General features: G+C 44.4%; 1 protein-coding gene across 2 annotated transcripts in view; it reads right to left on the reverse strand.

Annotated features, from left to right (window-relative positions):
- SRP72 (signal recognition particle 72) overlaps positions 1-27,971 on the reverse strand; it is a 259,141-nt gene that overhangs the window by 40,607 nt on the left and 190,563 nt on the right. For both annotated transcript variants that reach the window (XM_085641079.1, XM_085641078.1), the window contains exons 14-17: positions 27,724-27,827; positions 11,775-11,852; positions 9,543-9,680; positions 8,439-8,476 (exon numbers count right to left, since the gene is read on the reverse strand). In XM_085641079.1, the coding sequence (XP_085497205.1) occupies positions 8,439-8,476; positions 9,543-9,680; positions 11,775-11,852; positions 27,724-27,827 (358 nt within the window). The remainder of the gene's footprint in view (positions 1-8,438; positions 8,477-9,542; positions 9,681-11,774; positions 11,853-27,723; positions 27,828-27,971) is intronic.

Consider the following 27,971-nt stretch of genomic DNA (forward strand, 5'->3'; position numbering starts at 1 on the left):
CCAACCTATTTATGTGTTTTACCACACCCTCAGGGCTCCATTGGCCCCCGATGTTCCATTTAGCCATGTGGGCTCGCCATTCCCCATGGGATGCATCTGTTGTGATGGTTACAGAGGAATTTGATTGTTTGAAAGGTTTGCCTAAGCTGATGTTTTTTGCGTTTCACCTCTATTTCTTTTTGTACCCTGTCTGTGACCACCACTAGATCCTGGTAACTCCCAGATGCCTGTGACTAATGATGTTCTAGCCATCATGGAGTGGTTTAAAGTGTAGCCTGGCATGTTATATTAGATGTATGCAAGATACCGTCATGTCCACTTCCCCACTGTCAGAGGTTATCCCTTTTGATAGAGATAAGTTTGCCCCATCAGTGCCAGGACCCCCTTTGTAGCTGAGAATGCTTTGGCCTCTCAGGAGTTTATTCTAGTTCCCAGAAATGTCTTCTCTCTCTGGTCCTGGGGATAATTTTTCTAGGTTTGGCGAAAACCCCAATATGTGGAATGTCTCCATGACTGTATTTATTATCTCCTGGCACTTTCTGAAAGAGTAATCCTTTATCAACCAGTCGTCTAAATAAGGGTAGGCGTGGATCTCCTCAAATATGTTGCAACCCACCGCAAGACACTTTGTGGAAATACTTGTCGCAGACTTTATCCCAAAGGGGGGCACCCTGAACTGTAATGGATATTCTCCATGACAAACCTCATGAACTTTGTGTCCTATGTTCAACATGTGCAGGTAGGCATCATTGAGGTCTATGGTGGTCATATAGCCTCCTTTCCGAAGCTGCAGGATAACCACTTGCTGATAGAACATTTTTAACTTTTGAGTCATTATGAACATTGCTCCAAGCCAGGGCCCCCCAAATAAGGTGCTGGAGAAAGGAAATGGAGAAATGGGCAGCTGCAGAACATAGGGTCTTATAGCGCGCAGCGAACAGAGGCATAGGAAACCTGGAAACAGCGAGGGCCTGGGGTGACCTAGTGAATGAGAAAACATGGAGGGACCCTGAATCAATGAGTAGGAGGGGAAAGAAGTCAGGGAATAATCAATCCAAAAAACAGGAGCACATTCCCCCCACTAGTACAGTATTTATAGGCGATAAGTCCACAGATTAAAATGTACCCACAGACCAAACAGAATATTTAAATTATTTTTTCTTTCATTTTCATTTATTTATCAAAAATAATGTTATGCATTATAATATAAATGCAGTAGTGGAATCACTACTAATGTTCATTAGTTACATATAAAACCAAACACATTGTAAATTGAAGCTTTGACACAATGAGTGATTTAAAAAACAGAGACAAGCAATCATATGCCTGACACAAGGAAAGCAATTAAACAAATAAACAATGCATATAATGAATCCATACATATAACAGCAACACAAGCAAAAAAATGCACAATACAATATAACATACATGGAAAACAATAAACAGGACAAAAAAGCGCCGACGCGCGTTTCGGAGATCCCAAGATATTCAATGAGCTCCTTCCTCAGGGCGCAAATAGCATTGCCGTCTTAGTAGAAGTAGCCAAATGGATTGTTTTAGACTGAATAATAATTTACATGTCGGGCTTCAGCCACATAAGTTGTAGGTTTGTGGAGCACAAAACCAAAATTTAGCATAATGACAAAAATGCAAAAACCACAAGAACTGTTAGAGCAAGGAAGCAATCCCAGGAAAGGGAGAAATAACCAAAACTGAAAAAAGAAAATCCATCACCCAAGAATAATGTGAAATGCAGAGTAAAGGTGACAATTTGAACAATGTAGCGTTCATTATAAAAACCGAGCACTTAATAAAGAGAAAGAGTAATACATAAAAAAAGTTATCGTACTTATCAAGAGAATTATCCCGGCAAAACTAATTAGCTACAAGTGTAAGCATAGCTTTTACACGTAGTAGGTCAATTGAAGCTGGAAACTCGAGACGGAAGACCTATTCTTAGCTGAGAAGGACACGCACTAATCAGAGTATGCCGGTCTACAGGTAAAAAATGGCATTCAAGGACTGAAAGAAAAACCAAGGGATATTGATATAGAGAGAGGGAGATATATCCATAACCAATCCACAAACAAACCTCTGTAGAAACAATGAACTACATACCGCATAAAGTAGCGAGAAATGCAGGAAGTTCTATCAGGGACACTAGCAAGCATACTAGAGTAGGTATGGAGAGAGAATAAGAGTTGCCCCAAAACTGTAAAGCCACGGGTTAGTCGTAAATCAAATGGAGTAAATACCCAGTTTGCACAGCATTCCTCGGGCGTCTTTAAAATCTATGAACATAAACCCATAGACCAAGTATAAATGAGCAGTATTGACTTGTCTCGAAAAGTCGAGGAAAACGACTAGCAGGCGTACAGAAAACTTACCGCGTACGGCCCCAAGCGAGTGCCATAGAATAGTCGTAGGTCGGAGTAGATATAAAGCAAACCTAATTAGCACAGCAATCCTCGGGCGTCTCTAAGATCTATAAACATAAGCCCATGAAACCCAAGTATGAATGAACAGGATAAAATCGTCCCGGACAAAAGAGAAAGTTGACTAATAAGCCTGCTAGTAACTTACCGTGTGCGGCCCCAAACGAGTGCCATGGTAAAAATAGAGTAGGGAGTCCCGCAGCTGGCCACCATTCGCATCAGAGCCAAAGTTCAAACTGCACTGCTAAAATACCTACCCAGCAGAGAGAGGGGAAGAATCACGTGACACGTGAGAGAGAGGCCACCTAATAACAATAGAAAGCGGACAGTCGAGCAAAACGGGGATGCAGAGTAAAACCAAAAGAAGGACAAATGAGCAGCCAAAGAATCGGCCATATTAACAAAATAATAATAATAATAAGAAACGTGTAATCGAGCAATAGGGGAAAAAAAGTAGCAACAGAAAAATAAGCAAGTTTGCAGTCAAATTTTTTTAAAATATGTTTGCAGTTAAAAAAAAAATTTCAGCCATCTTGAAAAGATTTATCAGCAGAACATAAACAGATCGGAAAAGAAATATTTTAGATAATGGCATTCTCCCATTGGTGGGACTCATTGATTCCATTATCAAATGTTTGAAGAGTGTAAATCCAAAACACCTCTCTTTTACGCCTAAGAGCATCAATATTGCGGTCTGTAGGAGTTAGTATATGTTCAAGAATGGTCCAACGGAGATCCCTCACTGAATGTCCACACTCCATCCAATGGGAAACCATTGGGGCTCCAGTACGGTGATTTAATATAGCTGATTTATGTTCGCTAAATCTTACCCTGAACTCTCTGCCAGTTTCACCTACATAGCCTTTACGGCAGGGGCACAGGATGAGGTAAATCACATTACTAGTGCGGCAGTTGGTCATGTTCTTAAAAGTGAAAGTTCGTTTGCCCCAAGTAAGGACACGTCCTACAATGGCGAACTCACAGGCGTGACAATTGCCACATTTGTGTGTTCCCATTACAGGGTTACTTCCAAAAATAGATTTCTGAATGAGCCTATTACTTTGGGGTTCTCTTGATTTGACCAGAACATTTCTCAGATTTTTGTTGCGGCGAAACGCAAAAATCGGCTTAGGGAGAGTACTCTTAAGAGAGTCCGAATTAAGGATGTGCCACTGGGTGTTAATGATCTGATGCACCTTATGATTGATATTGGAGTGAGTGGTGACACATACGATTTTATTCTCTGTTTTGGTTTGTTTAGTTTGTAAAAGAGCCATTCTATCATAAAGCATGAAGTTCGAAATCTTTCATAGTAGTACAATTCCAAAAGAGGTCAATGGTCAGGAGATAGGGGTTTCCCTTTACACCAAGCCCACAGCTCGCAACACTCTCTTACAATACACCAGCTACTATCCACGCAGTCAGAAGGATAGCATTCCGTTTAGTCAATTCCTGCGGTACCGCAGGAATTGTACTACTATGAAAGATTTCGAACTTCATGCTGAACAACTTAAAGCCAAACTTTTGGATAGAGGTTACCCTTACAGGCTTGTCAGGGACTCATATAAAAGAGCAAACTATTATGACAGAATGGCTCTTTTACAAACTAAACAAACCAAAACAGAGAATAAAATCGTATGTGTCACCACTCACTCCAATATCAATCATAAGGTGCGTCAGATCATTAACACCCAGTGGCACATCCTTAATTCGGACTCTCTTAAGAGTACTCTCCCTAAGCCGATTTTTGCGTTTCGCCACAACAAAAATCTGAGAAATGTTCTGGTCAAATCAAGAGAACCCCAAAGTAATAGGTTCATTCAGAAATCTATTTTTGGAAGTAACCCTGTAATGGGAACACACAACTGTGGCAATTGTCACGCCTGTGAGTTCGCCATTGTAGGACATGTCCTTACTTGGGGCAAACGAACTTTCACTTTTAAGAACATGACCAACTGCCGCACTAGTAATGTGATTTACCTCATCCTGTGCCCCTGACGTAAAGGCTATGTAGGTAAAACTGGCAGAGAGTTGAGGGTAAGATTTAGCGAACATAAATCAGCTATATTAAATCACCGTACTGGAGCCCCAATGGTTTCCCATTGGATGGAGTGTGGACATTCAGTGAGGGATCTCCGTTGGACCATTCTTGAACATATACTACCTCCTACAGACAGCAATATTGATGCTCTTAGGCGTAAAAGAGAGGCGTTTTGGATTTACACTCTTCAAACATTTGATAATGGACTCAATGAGTCCCTCCCGTGGGAGAATGCCATTATCTAAAATATTTCTTTTCCGATCTGTTTATGTTCTGCTAATACATCTTTTCAAGATGGCTGAAAAAAAAATTGGCTGCAAACTTGCTTATTTTTCTGTTGCTACTTTTTTCCCCTATTGCTCGATTACACGTTTCTTCTTCTTCTTATTTTGTTAATATGGCCGATTCTTTGGCTGCTCATTTGTCCTTCTTTTGGTTTTACTCTGCATCCCCGTTTTGCTCGACTGGCCGCTTTCTATTGTTATTAGGTGGCTTCTCTCTCACGCGTCACGTGATTCTTCCCCTCTCTCTGCTGGGTAGGTATTTTAGCAGTGCAGTTTGAACTTTGGCTCTGATGCCAATGGTGGCCAACTGCGGGACTCTACTCTATTTTTACCATGGCACTTGTTTGGGGCCGCACGCGGTAAGTTACTAGCAGGCTTATTAGTCAACTTTCTCTTTTGTCCGGACGATTTTATCCTGTTCATTCATACTTGGGTTTCATGGGCTTATGTTTATAGATCTTAGAGACGCCCGAGGACTGCTGTGCTAATTTGGTTTGCTTTATATCTACTCCGACCTACGACTATTCTATGGCACTCGCTTGGGGCCGTACGCGGTAAGTTTTCTGTACGCCTGCTAGTCGTTTTCCTCGACTTTGAGACAAGTCTATACTGCTCATTTATACTTGGTCTATGGGTTTATGTTCATAGATTTTAAAGACGCCCGAGGAATGCTGTGCAAACTGGGTATTTACTCCATTTGATTTACAGCTAACCCGTGGCTTTACAGTTTTGGGGCAACACTTATTCTCTCTCCATACCTATTCTAGTATGCTTGCTAGTGTCCCTGATAGAACTTCCTGCATTTCTCGCTACTTTATGCGGTATGTAGTTCATTGTTTCTACAGAGGTTTGTTTGTGGATTGGTTATGGATATATCTCCCTCTCTCTATATCAATATCCCTTGGTTTTTCTTTCAGTCCTTGAATGCCATTTTTTACCTGTAGACCGGCATACTCTGATTAGTGCGTGTCCTTCTCAGCTAAGAATTGGTCTTCCGTCTCGAGTTTCCAGCTTCAATTGACCTACTACGTGTAAAAGCTATGCTTACACTTGTAGCTAATTAGTTTTGCCGGGATAATTCTCTTGATAAGTACGATAACTTTTTTTATGTATTACTCTTTCTCTTTATTAAGTGCTCGGTTTTTATAATGAACGCTACATTGTTCACATTGTCACCTTTACTCTGCATTTCACATTATTCTTGGGTGATGGATTTTTTTTTTTCAGTTTTGGTTATTTCTCCCTTTCCTGGGATTGCTTCCTTGCTCTAACAGTTCTTGTGGTTTTTGCATTTTTGTCATTGTGCTAAATTTTGGTTTTGTGCTCCACAGACCTACAACTTGTTATGTGGCTGAAGCCCGACATGTAAATTATTATTCAGTCTAAAACAATCCATTTGGCTACTTCTACTAAGACGGCAATGCTATTTGCGCCCTGAGGAAGGAGCTCATTGAATATCTTGGGATCTCCGAAACGCGCGTCAGCGCTTTTTTGTCCTGTTTATTGTTTTCCATGTATGTTATATTGTATTGTGCATTTTTGTGCTTGTGTTGCTGTTATATGTATGGATTCATTATATGCATTGTTTGTTTGTTTAATTGCTTTCCTTGTGTCGGGCATATGATTGCTTGTCTCTTTTTTTAAATCACTCATTGTGTCAAAGTTGAATTTACAATGTGTTTGGTTTTATATGTAACTAATGAACATTAGTAGTGATTCCACTACAGCATTTATATTATAATGCATATCATTTTTGATAAATAAATGAAAATGAAAGAAAAATAATTTAAATATTCTGTTTGGTCTGTGGGTACATCTTAATCTATGGACTTATCGCCTATAAATACTGTACTAGTGGGGGGGAATGTGCTCCTGTTTTTTGTAGTGACCTAGTGATTGACCTACAAACTCCAGACCTAAACGATACAGCAGATGACCAACCGGATTCACAACCGCAGACCAGGGATGGGGAAATAGGGACATTGGAGAACTGGGGGAGGTAACGACCCCATGCAGTGACGAGAAATACAACGCCCCCGCTGCCCCCCAGTCCCCACCCACCTACTGAGCACCGCCCAAAGTACAAACTATACAGATAGCCGTGGACATAGTACTCATCGCTGACACATATAACTGACACTAAGCAACTTGTTTAGGGAAGGGGGGAGGGAGGGAGTTGAAAGTTAGACCTGGATGGACCGGTTGTCCAATTTAAACTAAATGGATTCTAACATGGAAGACTCGGAGTACACTGTAACGTACAATGTGGAACAATGGCTGACACTCAAGATGTAAGAGAACTTCTGTGAATGTTATGCACACTAAATGCCAATAAAATCTGTGTTAAAAAAAATTATGAACATTGCTCCAAGCACATAGGTCTAGGATGGCTCTGAGTGTCTTACAGGGTTCCCTTGATGCATTTCTTCCTTTTAGACTCTCTTGATTGCCTGTTTGCTTAGAGGGTGTTTTACATTTTGTTGTAGACACAAGATCTCTTCCTTGTGGCAGTTTCTTGCTTTCGGTCTGATGTTTGGGGGCTTTCATATTAGATCTATACAACAGCCACGATGTAATTATGTTTAGTGTCCATCTGTTGAAGAGGTTTGCCCTCCATTCCTGAAGGAATCCTTTGATTCTCCTCCCTACCGATGTTATGTGTAGGCGTGATTTCTCTGGCAAATGACTTGTGCGGTGGATCCTAACCCCGCAGGTGGTTCCCCTCCATCCAGCTCTTCCTCGAAAGGGCTCACTTTACATATTGGGGTACTGCAATTGCGCTGGGGCACTCTGTGAGCTAGTCTGTGGCATGTAACTGGCATGAGGGGTGGGAATCTACCACCCTCCTTTTGCAGGCAAGCTACTTCTTGGGCTGCTCCTCCTCGAAAGGTGTCCCTGAACTGCAAAGAACCCATCACTTTTGCTGTCTCAATGTCTTTCTTCGTTCACTGCCAGTCCAAAGAGTTCTCACCCGTTTGAACCAGTGAGGATCTTCTTAGGGTGATGCCTGCACACAACTGATTGCTATGTTAGACGCATCAAACGTTAGATATGGTTGTGTTCTCCTGGATTGCTCCCTTTGACCATTTCTTGTACTGCTCTGGGAGGTGCTATATTAACTCCTCTCTCCCATTGTTGGTGTCCGTATCTGCTGAGAAGCCCTCTGGAGTTGTCAATGAGCCATTGCATGGTGGTTGACCTCTCCATCTTTAATCCTACTATCTCCAGCCCCTTACTCTCCTCGCCCGGTAGAGGTCCCATGGCAGAGGGACTTTAGCAATCATGCATGCAAAGGGGACTACAAATAGACAATTTTGAACCCAACAACTAGGATGGTGGAATTATGCACAGGATGTGAGCCCAGGAAAGATTAACAAGGCAAAATCCCACATACACATCAAGCTGGTCATTTCGGATTCTGCCACACTAAAGTGGTGTGCATTTGTGCAGCGTTGCAAAGTATCAACATAAGGAAACCAGGGTAAGTTTACAGGTAAAGAGTCAAATAATCCATTAGAAATACATTTCATGCCTGCCACTTTAGTATTAAAAAACATCAAAAGATGCACACAATCAATATTTATATTGAGATGAAAAGGCCCATAAAAAGAAAAGAATAGGTTAGCTATGACCATTCTTTAAATAAGGTCGAAAATAAATGTACAACAGACAACCCACCTTTCTTTTTCTTTCTCTTCTTCTTCATATCCCCTTGCCTAAAAGAACAAGAGCTAGTTAAAGTTATTATATGGTCAACTTTGAGATCTTAAAATAACCATTAGATTATGAAGATTAATGTGCAAATTCAGCTGGAGTCTCTTAACTGAAGGTCAACTGTACAACTAGAAATTGTAGCTATGAACCCATTCGTTCTCCCTCAAACCAATAACCCACCTTGCAACATTTCCTTGTCATTGGACCAGCACTGCCAGTCATACATTTGGACTGGCACCAAGGAGGAGGTTATATGCTTGCATGCAATTTTACCATGTCAAATACATTTAAAGTATGTAATACAACACTAAATCTAGAAATCATAAGCCTGAATATGTCCTATTTTTAAGAACCAGGGGTCCCGGCTGCAGGATGTTTTAAACACTAAGTAATCTGTGTTCGTGGAGAGGAACTAAGCACACTAATCATTCTCCCCTGGGAGAGGGCGAATAACTGATCAATGCAGTCTGTTCCCCATTTAAGGTTAAAAAAAATACGGTACCAATGGTGCTCATGCAATCGTGGTGGGCAGCAGGTACACACCACTAACAACAAATCTGACGTTCCATAGGCACTGCCATTTCTAGTGGCCTACATACGGCTTGTGTTCAATCCATAAATAACCCAGTAGACAACTGCAGAACGAGATGCTGGTGCTACCAAACCATATGCAACACTCCTCATCACGGATACAGTTTTCACTGCAGTAGATAAGAGTGATGACGTTTAAGCTCTACACGTTGCTCACTGCCTGCATTCCTTAATGAGTGGTAGGTCATTCCTAGCATTAGCATGCTGCTTTCCCCATGCTGTCCTTTGCTTGATGGGGAGCCTCAAGTAGTAAAACTTGAGGACACATATGCCACTGTAAATAACACTCTGAAAACATGTAACACCTACTTCACAACTACTACAGCTGAGGTGGCTGGACAGATTTATTGAATAGGTTCTGCTAAGAGAATATCTTAAAAACTATTACAATCAATTAACACGGACAAGCAATTAAACCCCACATTCCTCTTCATACATATTATTGTACATCATAGATTAATATGTAGAGGTCTTTACCCTTGTTCATTCTGAATGTTTTCGCCAGTAATTTTTCCTGCTTTCTTTCGGATGAAAGTGGCACCATGAGAATTTTCAAGAGCATCTACATCGACCTTCAGGGACATGGAGTCTGACGAAGGTAAATGTTTGCTGAGACTTTGGATTAAATTAAGTTAAGGAACATAGCAGCACAGTAAAACATGTACAAACAAATGCAGTTTAATGTGTTATCCACTTCTTTAACCAGGTACCGGATTTTCCAATGTACACCTTGCTCTAGTCACATAGCAAGGATTTGATATCAATTAACAGCTCAACAGTACAGAATGAGCTAGAAGGGCAAGTGATGCCCTTTTATATTCCCTAAAATCAAGAGACCTATCAAAAAAGCTCCACCTCAGTCCTTACAATTCAGTGCACGGTTTAGAGGCAAGAGAGACCACAGAGCACTAAATGAGAATAACAGCAGAGGAGATCAAGTATTAATGAGCCATATCATATTCAAGAAAGCTTGCAAGATATCCGGGAAAGGACACTGGAGTGAATGTGGTACACCCAGGTATGACTGTCTTCACTTTCCCCTGTAACCACAAGACATGGACCAATAGTGGGTATTTGTGGGCAGTACAGGGTAGTTTCCACTACTTTCACTGATAGATAACAGCCACAGTGCAATATTATTCAGCATAGTTGGAATGGGACACATGGACGGACACAGTGCGATGAAACGTGCACTGCCATTTTCTACATCCACCTTCAATGCCTTTAATCATTCACCTTTCAAGAGCAAGTACCATACCACACCAAACAACCAACAAATACTAACGTGAGAAGCAGCAGTAAACACCTGGAGAACAGCGGCCGGAGGATCTTAGGCCCAAATAGTTAGATCTCCAGAGGATACTACTGCACCAGTGTATCTCCTGCACTCTCCAATCCATTTCACCTGCTCTTGCCTTTCCTCTGATCTCTTTACATTTGTCCATCCTTCATCTATCTCACATCCCCTACCCTCACTCACCCATCATTTCTTTTTCACTACCTTCGTAAACTCTCCATACCCCTTTCACCTTACACCATCACAGTTTTACCCATCCTTCCCCACTACAGTCCACTCATGATCTGTTCACCTGCAACCTTTTTTATGGTCTCTAATCACATGTTCCTACCCAGCCTCACCATTCTCTTTTTAACCTAAAACTTATCATTTTCACACCTCTAAAAGTCCTCATCTCCCACACAGCTATTTGCAAATCACCTCTCTACTCCTGTACCCTTCCCTTACTGGACTCTCATCATCACCATCTCTACTAAAAAGGCTTTACGAAAGCCCTCATATCTTTCCTTCCATCAGACAATCTCTCACTACCAAAGATTGTCTGTAATCTCACCACTAGCGCCGATCACATTATCCCTCTTCATTTCAACACCAGTGCCAAAGACCAATCTTTAACCAAACACCCCCCATTCCACCAACCCAACAGACTAAATTTCATAACTCAATACCTTCTCTCTACTAAGAGAGAAAGTGAAGGGAAAAGAACATTCAAACAACGACTTCAGGATATCACTGACTTAGGGATGTAATGCATCTCAAAATTTTAGGGCCAATAAAATAAGCACGCATATAACTAATGGCACTAGGCGACATGGGTATACAATTTTATCCACCCGCAATACTAAATGTCACTACTTGCACACTAAATCCACACGAAACTCATCAATCACACTGACAAGTTGCTAGATGGTCAAAAGACCTGGACACCTCAAACTCTGATGACACATGAACTGGGATAACCCACAAACTGCACACAACAAGAGCAGCGCATTAATAGTACGTGTGGGTGAGAATATATGGCCTTTACAATCACAGAGATAATAGGAACAAACAAACAAAACAGAAAATGTTCACTGTCAAAGGCAAAAAACACTAAAATGGGAAACATACACAAGGTGTGATGGTTGATCACAATGGTACACCCCCTCCCAAACCACGTCCCTCCTACCTACCAGGAGAACCTTGCATAATGATAGCCATCCATCATGAGACACCAAAAAGCACAAAGCAGAAATGCAATTGCCATTCACTACTTTTAAATCATATAACCTGTTTGGTTATGCAGTGGAGTATTCTCAATTATTTATCTCCACAGGTCCATATCCCATGGCATATCATACGTTGATTAGTGAGCAGGTTTTCTTCTTGCAGGCTGACATCAATTTATTACGTAAACCAAGTAAAAAGGATACACTTTTGCTCTGTCAGGATCTACTAAGGAGTAGGCAGAAATAAGTTGAGCCAAGGTGTGAATATCTTTAGGGTTTTGTCTAGGAAAACAGAAACAAGTGCACAGACAGTTTTAATAAAAACCCATTGACACTTTGTTTTTTTCTTTTGCCACAGAAACAAAATGATAACGAAGTAAAAATTGGCAATTTGACAATATCTTTCTTGGGGTGGTGATCCCCACTAAATGAAATGGTTACTTAGCAGAAATACTTAGTAAACCTAAAGAGTTTTCTTGATTTACATGCAACACATCTATTCCACCATCTAGTGGCTGGGTCCGGAGTTGTGTCTTAGAGTGTGTGGTGAGAGAGTAAGAGTGAGAGAGATGGTTTGAGTAAGAGAGAGAGGGAGATCACCAATTTGTGGTTAGCCCATCCTATGTGACAGACAGCGCCCCGGACGTTCTTGTGCGTGGTCGCCATCTTCAGATTCTTTTTTCTTCTTTCCTTTGGTGTTCTGTAAGGATCGTCCATCTTAAAGTGTCGCTCACCTCGCCTGTTTGCTCTTATCCCCATCTTTGGGAGGCGGTTGGGTAGGCTTGCCAGAGAAGAAAAGGTTTCATGCTGCAAAACTTGCATGCCATTGGGATCATAGTAACAGGTAATATGCAATTTTCCAAACACAATACTGACTTTCAGTGCTCTAATATTTAAAAAAAAATGCAAAATACACAGAACTGTGACTAATATGAAGATGGAACAGTTACTTACCTGCAAACTGTATATTATATTGTAATTGCATTTATATAGCGCTTACTACCCCTGACGAGGCGTCAAAGTGCTTTTTCGGCGATTAGCACACTGCTCTAAATTAGTGGTGAATTAGTCTAGGAAAAATGAAATTAATTTGAGTGGTGGACATGTTAGTCAGTTATTTGGGTTGTAAAATCATAGTGGAGGGATATAAGAGGGAGGGGTCTGGAATGTTCGGGAGGAGTTCATAAGGAGGGGATTTAGGATGAGCAAAGGGGAGCTGGAGGGGGAAGAGTCAGAGGGAAGGGTTTAGAAAGGCTTGTTTGGAAGATCTGAAAAGTAAGAGGTATGAGATGATGCAGGAAGGGGTAGAAGAGGGAAGAGTCTAGGAAGAGTTATTTTGGGGATCATCTCCACAAAAGATATCTTAATTACATTAATTAGCATTAAAACATGTCCATCTTAGTGGAAAAGGGATCGCAGGACAATTTTCACCCAGATATTGCCCCCCCCCCCCCAAAAAAAAAACCCACTACTTATACGGACACTCCACTTCCCTTCTTATACATTCAAATGAGCTTAAAGCACACACCGTTTTAGGCCTTTTGTAATTTCCTGTTACCTTAACATTGCTCATATTGTTCAGCAACTAAGTGACTTGGGCAAAAAGCTGACTCTAAAACCAATGTAGACTGGAGCCATAATGCATCTCAAGAATAAATAATTTTTTGTGAGTTTTTACTAAGTTTATTTCCATCAGGTCATCCCCTTTACAGGGGTATTAGTCATTTTTAAATTCAGTGGTTTTTTTCTATTTTTAAAATAAAATTTTGTCTTCAACATCTTTGAGTAGAAGTACAAATCTTGGAGCAACAGATCCATCAAGAAAGGTCTTAAAATCTTACACTCCTTTTTTCAACCCTCACAGTGAAGTCCAGATGAACCACATGTAATTCGACTACTCTTTGTACTGACTGTTTACAAATATTAAGATCCAGTGATGGAAAAGAACAACTTACTTACCTGTGAATTTAGTTCTCTATCACTGCTATTTTCATTACACTTCTAAACAACCCTCTTGCCTCAGCATAAAGCGAGAGGGGGGGATTGGCAACAAATCACTGTGCCTCAAATTAAGAGTATAAAATACCACTTCAGTGAAGCCCGTGGCCTTCAGTTCAAATCTCCTTTCGGTCTCTTATTTTTTCCAGGCAAGAACACTACCATGTTAAGTGCAGGCGTCAGCCAATGACCGACGCCTGCACTACCTCCCCAGAGCTAATGTTATCCGTTGGTCAATGTTTGAAAGAGCATTTATATAGCAGCGAGCTCCTCAGAAAGTGTGTCCCGGTGCTAAAAAGACTATCAGACCCTCTGCAACCCCTAGAAGCGGGAGACCAGGAATTAGTTACAGAAAAGCCAGGTTTTAAGCATTTTCCTAAAAACGCCCACGTCGGTCACCATTCTGAGAGTCAGTGGGAGAAGGTTCCAGGCGTGGGCTCCATGGTACCAAAAAAAAAATGCTGCCAGTTCCGGCGCGGCTTATCCTGGGGACTGATGCCAGACTCAACGTGGAGAACCTCAGGGTTCTTGGCAGCACATAGTGCGTAACTTTCCTTCTGAGATACTCCGCACCACTTCAGTGTAGTGCCTTAAAGAATAGCACCAGAGCTTTAAAACTGATCCTCTTTTTTACAGGGAGCCAGTGTAAAACTGGACTATGGCAATGCGCTGTTTGTAGGGATGAACGAATCTCTATTCTCCCGTCTGCAGGTTCTGCAAAACCTGGCGGCTAAACTCATTTGCAATAAAGGCTATCGCGACTCTGCATCGGAATGCCTAACCAAACTTCATTGGCTTCCGATGCGTCAGCGGGCTGCTTTTAAACTGCTTAACCATGCCTATCGAGCCTTACACAAGACCGGCCCCTCAATTCTTCACGGAAAAATTGAATTCTACGTACCCAACAGGAACCTACGTTCCTGTCAATTGGCCCTGGCGAAAACGAAACGTATTTACAAGGCCAGAACAGGTGGTCGCTCCTTTTCATATCTAGCGGCAAAAAGCTGGAACGAACTACCTTCTGACCTAAGACATACCACGAACCACCTCCAGTTTCGAAGAAAATTAAAAACCTATCTCTTCCCCAACCCTCAATGATCTTAGCACACGCCAGCGGTAGTTTCTTTGGTATATAGCGCCGTGATATCCCATGGGATGAGTGTCGCACTCTATAAAAAACCACAAATAAAATAAATAAAGCCTTGGGGTGAGGTGAAACACGAGTCCTGGGCTTACGTAAAAAGACCGCGCTGGCGGCTGCATTCTGGACCACTTGTAAGTGGTTGAGCAAAAACTCAGAGAGGCCCAGGTACAGGACACTGACATAGTCCAGCCTGGAGGTCACCAATGCCTGGACTACGGTCTTCCTGTGTTCAAGAAGCAAAAGAAAGAGAAATTTCCTAAGCATCCGCGGAAGCCCAAAACAGGTGCCTGCTACCGACTGGACCTGAGAGCTCATCTCGAGAGTGCCGTTCATCATGATGCCCAGATTTTTAACAGAGTTTTGTGCAGAGAGAGAAGGTGACATGCCCGCGGGCCACCAGTGTTTCCACTCGTCCGCGGTCGGGGAGTCAAAGAAGATAACTTCTGATTTCTCTGGGTTGCATTTTAACTGGTTCCTCCTCAACCACAAAAACACCTTCGAGAGGCAGGTACTGATCTTCTCACCCTCAAAGTCAGCTTCCTTGTCGCAGGTGAAAAGGAGCTGCGTGTTGTCAGCATAAGAAATGAATATGCTACTTACCAGTATGCATCTGTTCTTGGCATGTAGGGCTGCTGACATTCATATCTGTGCATAGATCGCCGCCTAGTGTTGGGTCCGGATGTTTGCACGTTGTTGTCCTGGAAGAGTCTTCGAAGTATCCTTGGATAGGTGACTCCTCCCCTGGACTACAGTGCGCATGGGCATCCTCTCCATCCTCAGATTGTTTTTCGCCATTGTGGCAGTGATGGAGTAGATACAGAAAGTGATGACCATGCTTGCAGTAATTCTGAGAGCTGCAGCTGCGACAGGCGCCGGGGAGGAGGGAGGGCGATATAAATGTCAGCAGCCCTACATGCCAAGAACAGATGCATACTGGTAAGTAGCATATTCAGTTCGAGGCATGTGGGCTGCTGAATTCATATCTGTGCATAGAATACATAGCAGTGCCCTCTATTAGCGGCGGCTACCCGTGCCAGCTGCAGCGGTCTGAAAAAGTGTTTTGAGAACAGCCTGTCCTACAGCTGCCTGCTGTTTTGACTGCACATCTACGCAATAGTGTTTTGTAAATGTGTGTGTAGTGGACCATGTGGCTGCTCTGCATATATCATGCAGGGGAATATTTCCTAGGAAGGCCATGGAAGCCCCCAACTTACGTGTTGAGTGGGCTCGTGGTGGAATAGTTAATGTGCGTTTTGCCTTTTGATAACAGATTTGAATACACTTAACTATCCATCTGGCTATCCCTGCTTTGGAGATGGCGTTACCTTTGTGGTGTGGGGCAAAGGCAACGAACAGTTGTTTTGTCTTCCTGAATGGTTTAGTCCTGTCGATGTAGTACATGAGGGCCCTCCGTACATCTAGTGTATGTAGTGCCCTTTCTGCAACAGTTTGTGGGTTTTGGAAGAAAACGGGCAGTTCAATAGTCTGGTTCATGTGGAACTGCGATATTACCTTGGGCATGAACTTGGGGTTGGTACGTAGTACGACCCTGTTAGCGTGAACCTGAATAAATGGCTCTTGAACGGTTAGTGCCTGGAGTTCACTAACTCTTCTGAGGGAAGTGATCGCTACTAGGAAGGCCACTTTCCAGGTAAGGAATTGAATCTCGCATGAGTGTAGAGGTTCAAAGGGTGGACCCATCAGGCGTGTGAGGACCAAGTTGAGGTTCCACATTGGAGCCGGTGGGTGACTAGGTGGAATGACTCGTTTGAGCCCTTCCAAGAATGCTTTGATGGCAGGCACTCTGAATAGAGAGAGGTGCTGCCTGGTTTGCAGATAGGCTGATATTGCGGTCAAATGGACACGTATAGAGGTGTACGCCAGATTGCATCGATATAGGTGTAAGAGATAACAGATGATGTTTTGGATGGATGCGTCCAGCGGGTTGATGTCATTATTACCGCAATAAATGACGAACCTTTTCCATTTGGCTGCATAGCAAGCTCTGGTAGTGGGTCTCCTGGCCTCCTTGATGATGTCCATACAGTCAGGTGGCAGGTTGAGATAGCCAAACTCTAGGACTTCAGGAGCCAGATCGCCAGATTCAGCTGTTGCGGATCTGGGTGCTGAACCTCTCCATGGTTCTGCGTCAAATGCGCGGGTTTGATCCGCAGCCTTTGATGCGGCACCACGGAAAGTTCGAGGAAGGTGGTGTACCACGGCTGGCGTGCCCACGTGGGAGCAACTAGGACGAGTGTCAGGGAGTGTTGTCGGAGTTTGCGGGCCACTAGCGGTATCAATGGCGCTGGGGGAAAAGCGTACGCAAATCTGCCGGACCAGTTCATCCATATCGCATTGCCCTGCGACTGCGGATGTGGGAATCTGGCGGCGAAGCTTGGGCATTTTGCGTTTTCGCTTGTCGCGAATAGGTCTATCTCGGGATGACCCCACTGCTGAAAGTACGGTTGGAGTACTGATGGGTGTAACTCCCACTCGTGCATTTGGTGGCTGTGTCTGCTGAGCAGATCCGCCATCTGGTTGTCCTTGCCAGGGAGGTGTTCCGCCATGAGGAACATGTTCCTCTGAATGGCCCACTTCCACATGCTCTGAGCCAGATGAGACAACTGTGGAGAGTGTGTGCCTCCCTGTTTCTGTATGTAGTACATTGCGGTCATGTTGTCCGTCCGGATCAACACGACCTTGTTGCATAGATGTACTTTGAATGCCTTCATGGCTAGGAAGATTGCCATCAATTCCAGAAGGTTGATGTGCAACTTCTTTTGTTGTGTTGTCCATAGTCCTTGCACTGTGTAGTGGAGTACATGAGCTCCCCATCCCTGGAGAGACGCGTCCGCTGTCAGTACTATTTGTGGGACAGGCTCTTGGAACGGTCGGCCCTTGCAAAGGTTTTGTGGATTCCACCAATGCAGAGAGTTGTATGCCCGACCGCTCACCAACACTAGGTCCTTTAACTGTCCTTGAGCCTGATTCCACTGACGTGCTAGGCACTCCTGAAGTGGGCGCATATGTAATCTCGCGTGCGGGACTATGAAGATGCAGGAGGCCATCATGCCTATCAACTGCATGAACACTCGCGCTGGAAGTGAGTGATTGGGTTTGAATTTGGAGAACAGCAGTTGTATGCTGTCGATCCTCACTAAATTTGGCTGAGCTGTGGCCGCCAGAGTGTCTATAGTCGCACCTAGGTGCTGTTGTACGTGTGCGGGCTGGAGATGGGACTTTGGATAATTCAGTGAGAATCCCAGACTGTGAAGAAGGTGAATGGTGCGGGATATGTGGCTTGCACATTGCTGGGCTGACTTCGCTTGAACGAGCCAGTCGTCTAGGTAGGGGTAGACGTGTATATGCTGCCTCCGTAGATGTGCTGCCACCGTAGCTAGGCACTTCGTGAAAACCCTGGGCGCTGTTGTCACGCCGAAGGGAAGGACTTTGAACTGATAGTGCTGCCCCTGAACAGTGAACCTGAGGTATTTTTTGTGTGAGGGGTGGATGGGTATGTGAAAGTACGCATCCTTGAGGTCCAGTGTGGCTAGGAAGTCTCCCTGCTTGAGAAGCGGAAGGACTTGCTGTAGAGTGAGCATATGAAAGTGCTCTGAAAGAATGTACTGGTTCAGGGGTCTCAGGTCCAATATAGGTCTGAGCGACCCGTCCTTTTTTGGAATTAAGAAGTAGAGGGAGTACACTCCCGCACCCTGCTCGTGGATGGGTACGACCTCTATAGCGCCTTTTAGAAGCATACTTTGCACTTCTTGCTGTAAGAGCGTTAAGTGCTCTGAGGACATAGGACGGCTTCTTGGTGGTATTGTGGGTGGAGTGGAGGTTAACTCCAGACAGTAACCGTATTTTATAATATCTTTGACCCACCTGTCCGTGGTGATGGAATTCCATGTGGACAGGAACCTTTGTAGCCTTCCCCCGACAGGTGTTATGTGGTCGGGAGGAAGGGAGAGGGCGTCACTGCTTGTTCTTGGGGGAGGACCTGGTGTTGCCGTAGCCGCGTCCTCTGCCCTTTGTGCTGGAGCCACGATATCCACCTCGGGTGTTTTTATCATAGGTGGTCTGTGTATTGCCTTTGTTATATGTTTGTTGTGACCCCTGTCCTCTACCTGCTCCCTTGTTTCCGGGGCGACGAAAGGAGCCGCTCCGAAAGGACTGAGTTTGTAGTGCGCCCATGGACTTTGCAGTGTCCGTATCCTTTTTTATCTTTTCGAGGGTGGTGTCAACCTCTGGCCCGAATAAATAGTCGGGGTTGACGGGCTGGTTCAGTATATTGTTTTGTACCTCAGGCTTGAATCCTGAGATCCGTAGCCAGGCATGTCGTCGCAACATGACGCTTGTGTTTATGGCTCTGGCAGCCGTGTCTGCAACATCTAGTGCGCATTTGATGGAAGCGTTCGTTAGTAGCTGTCCTTCTCTGATGAGCATTTCTGCGCCTTCCTTGAACTGGTCAGGGAGATGTTGGAATATTTGCTCAAGTGTGTCATAGTGCGCTCTATCATAGCGAGCAAGGAGCGCCTGAGTGTTGGCTATGCGCCATATGTTGGCAGCTTGGGCGGCAACTCGCTTGCCAGAGGTTTCTAACACCTTGGACTCTTTGTCCGGGGGAGGAGCGTCACCTGTTGTTTGCGAGTGTGCCCTCTTGCGTGCATTCGCTACGACGATGGAGTCGAGTGGTAATTGTCCTCTGATGTAAGTAGGATCCCCAGGTGCTGATCTGTATTTTTTATCAATCCTGGGGTTTATCACTCGTGCCCTGGTGGGTTCTTTGAAAATGTCCTTGGCTGGTTTGAGGACCCCCTTCAACATTGGCAGAGTCTTTACATGTCTTTCTGAGGATGCAAAGGTGTCCATTAGAAAGTCATCTTCGATGGTATCAGAGTGAAGCTGCACCCCATGGTTATTGGCAGCACGTTCGATAAGAGCATTGAACGCCGCAGTATCCTCCGTAGGAGATGTCTTTGCCCCATAGAGTTGTGGATCCTGTGCATCGAGAGGTGCACTGGGGTCTGCAGGGTCGCCCCAAGTTTGATCAGGGTCCTGCTGGTCATCAGGGTCCGTGTCTACATGGTAGGGGACTTGGTCAGCCATGTAGTCCTCCAATGCGTCTGTATCGGAGCGTGTGGGGGAGAACCGGTGTGGATCCTGGTAGGATGAATGGAAGGGTTCATAAAGGAGAGGTTCCGATTCTGCAGGCAACTTCCTTTTTAGTGGGATCCTGAAAGGGTCCAATGGCGGCTCCGAAGTTATCCTTCGGTCCTGGAGAATCATTCTGCCAGTGCCGGCGTCGATGATACGTGCCGGAGACGTCTCAGCAGGTGTGACTGTAGGTTGGGTGACCCGTGTCCTGAGTTGGAACATTTTTGGGATTGTTGACGGAGGCAAGCCGAAGGTAATGTTGGTCGGCACCGAAGAGGCTGCGGGAGCTCCGACCGAACCGGAGCCCGACGTGTCCTGGAGGACAGGTGTGGTTTTGCTGCCTTGCGTCACACCAGGTCGTACTTGGGGCGCCTTCGAGGCTTTGGCACCGGCCAGGCTCGTAGAGGCGGCCGTAGATTTTTTCGGTGCCGGCGGGTCATCGAGTCGGGGTGAAGAGATCACCGTCGAAGTCTTCGATACCTGAGGCTTAGGTGTCGTCGAGGGAGCGATGTGAGACACAGCAGGCGGTACGGCCCTTGGTGTCGTCGGTGCCGGTAGCCGAGCAGGTTTGTCGGTGCCGATGGCTTTTTTACGTTTGTCGACTCCAACGTCGCCCGCCTCAAGTTCGGCACCGAAGTCCCTCTTGGTGCGGTCGGTGCCGACGCGGTGCGCTGGCGTCGAAGGCCTCGATCCGACCAGCGCTACTTTCAGTTTCGGTTTCGGTGGAACCTGAGCAGCTTTCGGTTTCGGTTTTGTGATAGGGAAACCAGCCTGTTTATGTAGTAATGGCTGCCGCTGAACGTCCGAGGCCGGGCCCGAGGGCGGGGCCGAAGAACTGCGGGATGGGTCTCGGGTAAGGCCCGAAGGCGATCCCTCGACCGGAGCCATAGGCTGTGGCACTGGTGTTTGAACGGTTTGAACAGGTAGGCCTTGTTCATCATTGGAGCTACTTTCTTCGGCCCCGAAGGCCTCCTCGTCGTCTCCTACCTCGGTGTCGTCTTCACCTCTGTGGAAGAGTGACTCGCCTTCCTCGTCCGATCCGGGTTCGTGTTCGGAAACGGGACTGGAGGGCAAGACTTCCAATTCCTCGACGTCTTCGGCCTCGCCGAAGATGTCTGTCGGGGCCGGTGCCGCGTGCTGCGCCTCGAGTCTCGCCGCACGTCGATTCCGCAGAGTCTTCTTCGAGCGGAACCGGGCACAGGCCATGCATGTTGATTCGTCGTGGTCCGGCGAAAGGCATTTGTTGCACACCGGATGGACGTCGATGTGTGGGTACTTCGCATTGCATACCGGACACCTCTTGAATGGCGTCCTGGATTCCATCGTCGAAGTAGTCGATGGACAGGTAAATGCGAAAGCAGTCGGTGCTGAAAGTTAGTAAACTAACAAATTCTATCGAAACCCGATCGATAAACAGTACCGACGCGAACTAAAGGCCTTTTGGCCTCGAAAAAATATTTTCCTAACTTGAGCTAAGATAGCACATCCGAACCCAATGGCGGAAAAAAACAATCTGAGGATGGAGAGGATGCCCATGCGCACTGTAGTCCAGGGGAGGAGTCACCTATCCAAGGATACTTCGAAGACTCTTCCAGGACAACAACGTGCAAACATCCGGACCCAACACTAGGCGGCGATCTATGCACAGATATGAATTCAGCAGCCCACATGCCTCGAACTAATTTATGCGCCACAAGCCTCTGCCAGTGGTGCCAAGGGGGACATATATAGGTTGAAGAGAGTAGGGCTTAGTATAGAGAAATGAGGAACTCCCACTTTCAGATTGGGGATAGGGCCGCGAAGGAGGGGGTGGGGGTGGGTCCAGACTTCCTGACCTCTGTCCTCTAGGAAGGAGGAGAACCATTTCAGGACGGTGGTGCCTATTCCACAGTTCTGTAGCCTGTCCAGGAGTTTAGCGTGAGGAACGGTTTCAAAGGCTGCGGAAAGGTCTAATAAAATCAGAATGGCTTTACCCCCCCTGATCCAGCTTCTCCTTAATATGTTCCCAGACCTCTATTAGGGCGGTCTCTGTACTATAATTGGCCCTGAAATCAGACTAGCTTGAGTGTAGGAGATTATTTTTTTCAATGTAGTCAGAGATCACAGAATGGACATATTTCTATAGAGCCTTGGAGAAAAACAGCAATAGTGAGATGAGTCTGTAGTTTGCTGACACTAAGGGCTCAGCAGAAGGCTTCTTAAGCAGCGGGAGAATTTTAGCATGTTTCCAAAAACCAGGCACATGGCTCAACTCAAGCTGAGCAGTGCCCCCTAGAGGTGGGAACCGCTGAATGCCTAGCTTTAAATGACTACTGTACTAATCTACATCGTTCTGTTACTGGCTACATATAATCAAAGGAAAAGTAATGCAAAAACCAATAAAGTTTAAATAAAAACAAAAAGTTTGAACCACATTTTCATGGGAAAATTTATTTTTGGGGTTAGCTAAGAAGATTGGTGCCGTTTGACAAATGTTCCATAATGTTCCCAAAAACAGTCTGATCCATCTCCGCTCCTTCCTGGAAAGTTTTGGAGTGATATATCAAACGTGCCCCAAGAAAAAAATAATGTTCCACAACATGTTTTCCCAATGCAATTTTTCATAGGGAAATTAGACACAGCTACAGCCAAAACAGCTAAACAGAATTACATCAAATTTGGCAGATACCTAGACCTTGGCCCATAAAGTAAGCTTTTTGTGATTTGGTGTAAATCCGTTCAGTAGTGTTTGAGGAAATTAACATTTAAAATGTATGAATATTTCACGCAGTTCAGGATCCGCGGACATTTCTCACAATAATATGATTGGCTACCACTACATCAACAAAGATGTGATGCCAGCCATTTTAGGTCTCTGGGACTCAGTCAGCTGTCCTGTAAAAAAACATCTAGAGGGGCAAAGCAGGGATAACATTTAATTTCTGCAAATCTGCAGCACAGAGAAATGAAAAATAAAAGAATGCAGCCTCCTGCACTTTTTATATATAAGCCCTAGAGATGGGCCAGGGCCCGGGGTGTTGCCACTTATTTTTTTCAAAGGGGGAGCGTGTGGCCCATCCGTTCACGAGCCTTATTGAGGAACTGAGAACCCCATCTCCCGGTGCCAATAATTATAATTAGAGGACTGCTAATCACCTCCCATATTACATTACTCATGACATATTCTATGACATCATTGAGGACATCACTGCAACATCTGAAATTAAATCATTGATGACAACACAGTACATGGTGAGGGTACTAGTTATAGTTACTATGAGGAAATGGGGGGTATTAGATGGTGTGGTTGTGCGACCTCACCGAATACTACATTTAACAACCCCTGTAAGTCTAGTAGGTTGACTGTAAAACCCTCAGCTTAACCCTGAGAGGCTGTGGCACTGAGAAGCAGGGCTTACACAGAGGAACAAGTGTTAAGCATTTAAACAGTACCAAAACAATTGAAGAAATTGACAACACTCAAGAGCTCCAACACCAATTTATAAAAATAGACTATATTTTATTAAGGATGTAGACACCAGAACGAAAAAGGTCCACCAGAGGGTTCCAGAGACAGATTTTAAAAGCAAAAATAAATTAAAGCAATTTCACTCAACTGTGAACAAGCCTTGGCAAAGTCAATGAATTGGACACAAACTTTTTCAAGGAAAAGTTAGGTGAGTTTTAATGTGGTTCGTTTGAAGTGCCGGGGGTGAACAGCTCTGGCAGGGAGCTTGTCAGGGAGACGAGCAAGGTCTTCAAGAAGAGTTGCCTTCATAGAGGAAGCAGTCCTCCAACAGTTTCAGGCACTTTATCTACGTTGCAATTGATTCCAATAGAGTGGTCCTGATGCTGAAGATGCCCTAAGGATGCTGTGGATGTGGCACGGTCGACGGGGGTCGGGGGAGAGGGTATTTCTTCAGAGACTCCTCGGTCTATAAAGTTGTTGTGGGGGTTCTGGTTGCAGAATTGACATCCCACGAAGTTCCCTCCAGTCTGGCTGAGGTCCAGTCACCACTGGACTATCAGTCACCCGTTGTCTTCATCACAAGCCCATCCTTCCTGGATCGATTACTTGCCTTCGGAGTGTCCCAGCAACTCTCCGACAGCCCTCCCGGGCTCAACAAATTTGGGTGCAACTCTGTGCATCAGATGTTGGTCCTGGGTCCTGACTTTGGGCTACCAACAAGCACCAGCAGGCTTCTTCAGTAGTTGTGTTCCTGTGCTGCGAATAAGAGGCTAGTCAGCTGGCCATGTAGTTCGCTTAGCTTGACTGGGCTCTCCTTGAGCAGGTAACAACAGGCACAGGTGCAGTCTTTGTCAGTGCAGCCTCTCTTTGCTGTTCCCTTGGTGCAGCAGGGCAGTCCTTCGATCCTTCTTCCAAGTCAGCCGAGATCTGAGGTTGGGGTGCCAAGGTGCATGCTTTATGCTTTGAAAGTGGCAGCAGGGCAGGATGCGGTTAGTAACCAATGGACTACCAGGTGCCCTCCCACCTGATGACCACTTCCTGTGGAGTATGGCATATGGCTATCCCAGGATGCACCATTCTGCCCACTCCCAAGATGGCGAGACCCCTCGCTCTGTGTTCATACCCCCCTAGCCATCCCTAGGGTGTGGCAACCTCAGGACTATATGCCCCTGGGGAAAAAGGTTTGGCAACTAGTTTCCCATCTCTTCTGCCTGTGACAGCCTGCCTACCTCAACAATGGGGCAGCCCTTCCCCTGGTGTTCACCTTTGAAGTCTGCCTTTTGAAAATAACACCCATGTGGCTTCCTGCATGAGGGAGGTGACACCTCCCTGGCCTGGGATCACTCATTGTTCTCCTTACTGAGAGTCGTTGGCATGTCTCTCCAGGAGGACAGAACGTTTTCTTGTGAAGCAGGCTCCACCTGTGCCAGGGAAGGCACAGGAGTGTTAAAGAAAACAAAGAAGCAGCTTGCTAAAGCTGCACACTGCAATAAGTTACATTAATTTCGACTTGAGATACAAGTCAGGCTTAATGTAACAAGTTGTTTGATATCTTGGAGTGCCTACTTTGGTCTCACTGTTCAGGGCTTCGCACAGCTGAAGAGGTCAGGGTGTAACCCTGTACTCGCCAACTGGGCAACCAAGCCTTCCCATTGTAAAAGCAGCAGTTTTGCATGTTTTACTATCAGGACATGCAAAGTGCATATCCCGCCTGTGTCATATGTTGCACCCTGCCATTAGGGCTCGGTAGGCCTGCCAGAGGGGTGACATTCACATATGCACAGGGGTAATGGTGGCTTTGCCATTGCTTTCGATGGCAAGGTCGGGCTAGCAGTACACGAGTGCTCAACCAGGGTGCAGTTGTAGAATGGGGTCTTGTATTACTTCGAGGACCTCCAGAGGGGCACAACCAGTGCCCAAGGCCTGGGGTACTCCTCTAACTTACATGCACTGGGTACCAGGGTACCATATACTAGGGACTTACAGTTAAGATAGCCATTTCCAGTTGGGTACAGATAATTGAACATACACTTTAGGGTCAGGACACCGAGGTCTGGTTAGCAGGCCTCAGTACACTCTCAATGTCTGAGAACCAGCAGCACCAGTCGAAAAACTAGAGGGTAACAATACAAAAAGAGACATTAACTTACAGTTATTATAGGTCACAAGTTATGATTACTTGAAATAACTACAGCTGATGAATGTGAGTGGTGGTGGTAGTTTAAAATGGTAGGATTTAACTGACATTTTCACTAAACCATAAAGTCCCTTTAACCTTTGTTTTTTGAGTGAATTTTTGAGCTTTTTTTCTTTGTAAATATAATGTAAGATAATATTACAATTCCTAGCTATAACATCACTTTAACCTTTGGGGCGTGGAGGGAGGGGAGAGAGAAGAGAGAGAGAGTGTGAGTGTGAGCGTGTGTTTTTAAATCTGTATTGAAAAGAGAATTCTCCTTACAAAATGTGTTTCGGGTCATCATACAAAGGTCAAGATGCTCACAATTTGATGAATGTTAAAGATTCCATGTTGGACAGACGTCACCTTTCTTAAAAGAGACTGGTGAAGAAATCTTAAGACATGCATAAGACCTCATGTAGAGTTCCCATTTGTAAATCCAATACAGGGCAGTGCCTGGATACATTTAAGGGTGATTAGAACACTCTACAAATCGACTCAACATAATTTCTTTAAATTTATTTTAATATAAAGATCAGTTATGGGAAAGGGCTTAATTAGATGGAGACAGTTAAATGGACTAATATGAATTAAATTACATGTGATAACTTTTTTGTAAAATTGGAGGCATCCTAACCAGGCCTACCAATAAGGTTTTGATGTAGGGGTATTTCACTCTTTACTTTTGGAAGCTCGCAGTGAAGATTTCACAGAAGGTAAAAACTTAGCATATCTATGAGTATATTAAGCAATAATAATCACAGTACATTTAGAATTTTACTGGCTGTATTTCTATTATGTACGGCATGCTTTCCATTTATCTGAAAATATGCATGAATAAAAAGTTTTTTTCTTAATTCTAAGACCACTTTTCAAATCGGGAAGAAAGAACAACAGAACCAAATAGATCTGTATGTAGCTCCTATTGTCAGTGTTTAGGGCACATTTTTGGAATGGGGCAGATGAAAGCTGTGGTAGAGTTCTGTATCCACTAATCCCTACTGGTTTCAGATTTTACCGTAATACATAAAAGGCAAACATGCCCCTCTTCTCTGGTACCCTCACAAATGTGCTCAAAGGCATCTATCTTATTCATGCAAAAATGAATAAATAAAGTCAAGTAGGTGTTCTATCAGTCAGTAAAACCAGAATATCCCTATTCCATCACGGTCCCACATAGACAGTTTCATCCCATAATTATTAGGGGTGGTGGCTTCAATAGACTACAACTGGCTATGATGACCCAGTTCCGCAGGTCCATACTAATGTTAGGGCGGTCGACCTCAAATCTGAGGAACTGGGTTCAAGTCTCGGCAATGATGCTGAACATCCTGTGATTCGGGGCAAATCCTTTATCTCCCCGTGCCCAACAAAAATGAATGTGTCCTCATGTAATGCAACTGGTGCTATGTAAAGCGCTTGGATACCCGATTCGGGTCAAGTTTGCGCTATATAAAACTCTGTAAAAATTTTTAGCAATAAATAAATACTTGCAAACCTATATTTGTATTAATAAGGTGCTGATTATGGTGTGAAAATGTGTGGGTTTCAGCTTTGGTTCTTACACAAATAGCGCGAATTTCAGAGAAGTCATCTCCCTTTGCTTTAGAGGAATAAATTTATTGGCTTGCTTTTACTTGATGTCATAGTATGAAGGATTGTACCAAAATGAATCTACCACTCAGTATATAAACACACTTGTATTTCCTTGTGAGCTATATTTAATACCAGTTACTTCACTTCTTTAGTGAATGGCAGGATTACCAGACTGTAGCCCTAATCCAAGTTCCCCAGAGGGATCTGCACTATAACACCAGGTAAAATCCAATTCAGCATTTGTTTTTTACCGGGTGCAATGAATCTAATCCATTAATAGTTTGACCCTAAAACTGGTGCAAAATGTGAGGGTTTTGATGCTTTCTGTAAATGTAGAAAATTGTAGGGTGGAAGGTGCACTGCAATCAGCATTTACAAGGTGCAGTAAACTCTGCGTAACTTAATTCCAATCCCTACAGCAGTTTGCAAAGGGAACTGAATTAATAGGGGCACATCTAATCGGCATCTATATCTTTCACAGAATTAAAAACAGACCACTTCCTCTACAAGATCGTTGTAGTGAGATTTCTGAATCTCCCTCCTAAACATATTAAAAAAACAAATCTTATGAAACATTCCACTTTGCATCTCCTTTGCCCCTCCAGAATTATTCTCCGCTTCAAGAACTTACTTCCATAGTTGTTCGAGATCACTTATTGCTTCTTTCTTTCGTCCATGCTTCAATTTGAAATTTGCAGCTTCGCGAATTAAGGACAAGTGAATTGGTGAGTTGGGCTAAAAAGGAGGTAAACGGTGTTAAGAAAATGAGAAGGCAGTAACCATTGTGTTGTTTATATTCACTAAACAAAGAAAGCACTTTTACTACTTCAGACAGTAAACCATAGTCCTGCAATGCGTAAATTGCTTACTATTAGCCTT

The sequence above is a fragment of the Triturus cristatus genome, chromosome 2_2 (assembly GCF_964204655.1).
Source record: "Triturus cristatus chromosome 2_2, aTriCri1.1, whole genome shotgun sequence".
Classification (NCBI taxonomy): Eukaryota; Metazoa; Chordata; class Amphibia; order Caudata; family Salamandridae; genus Triturus; species Triturus cristatus.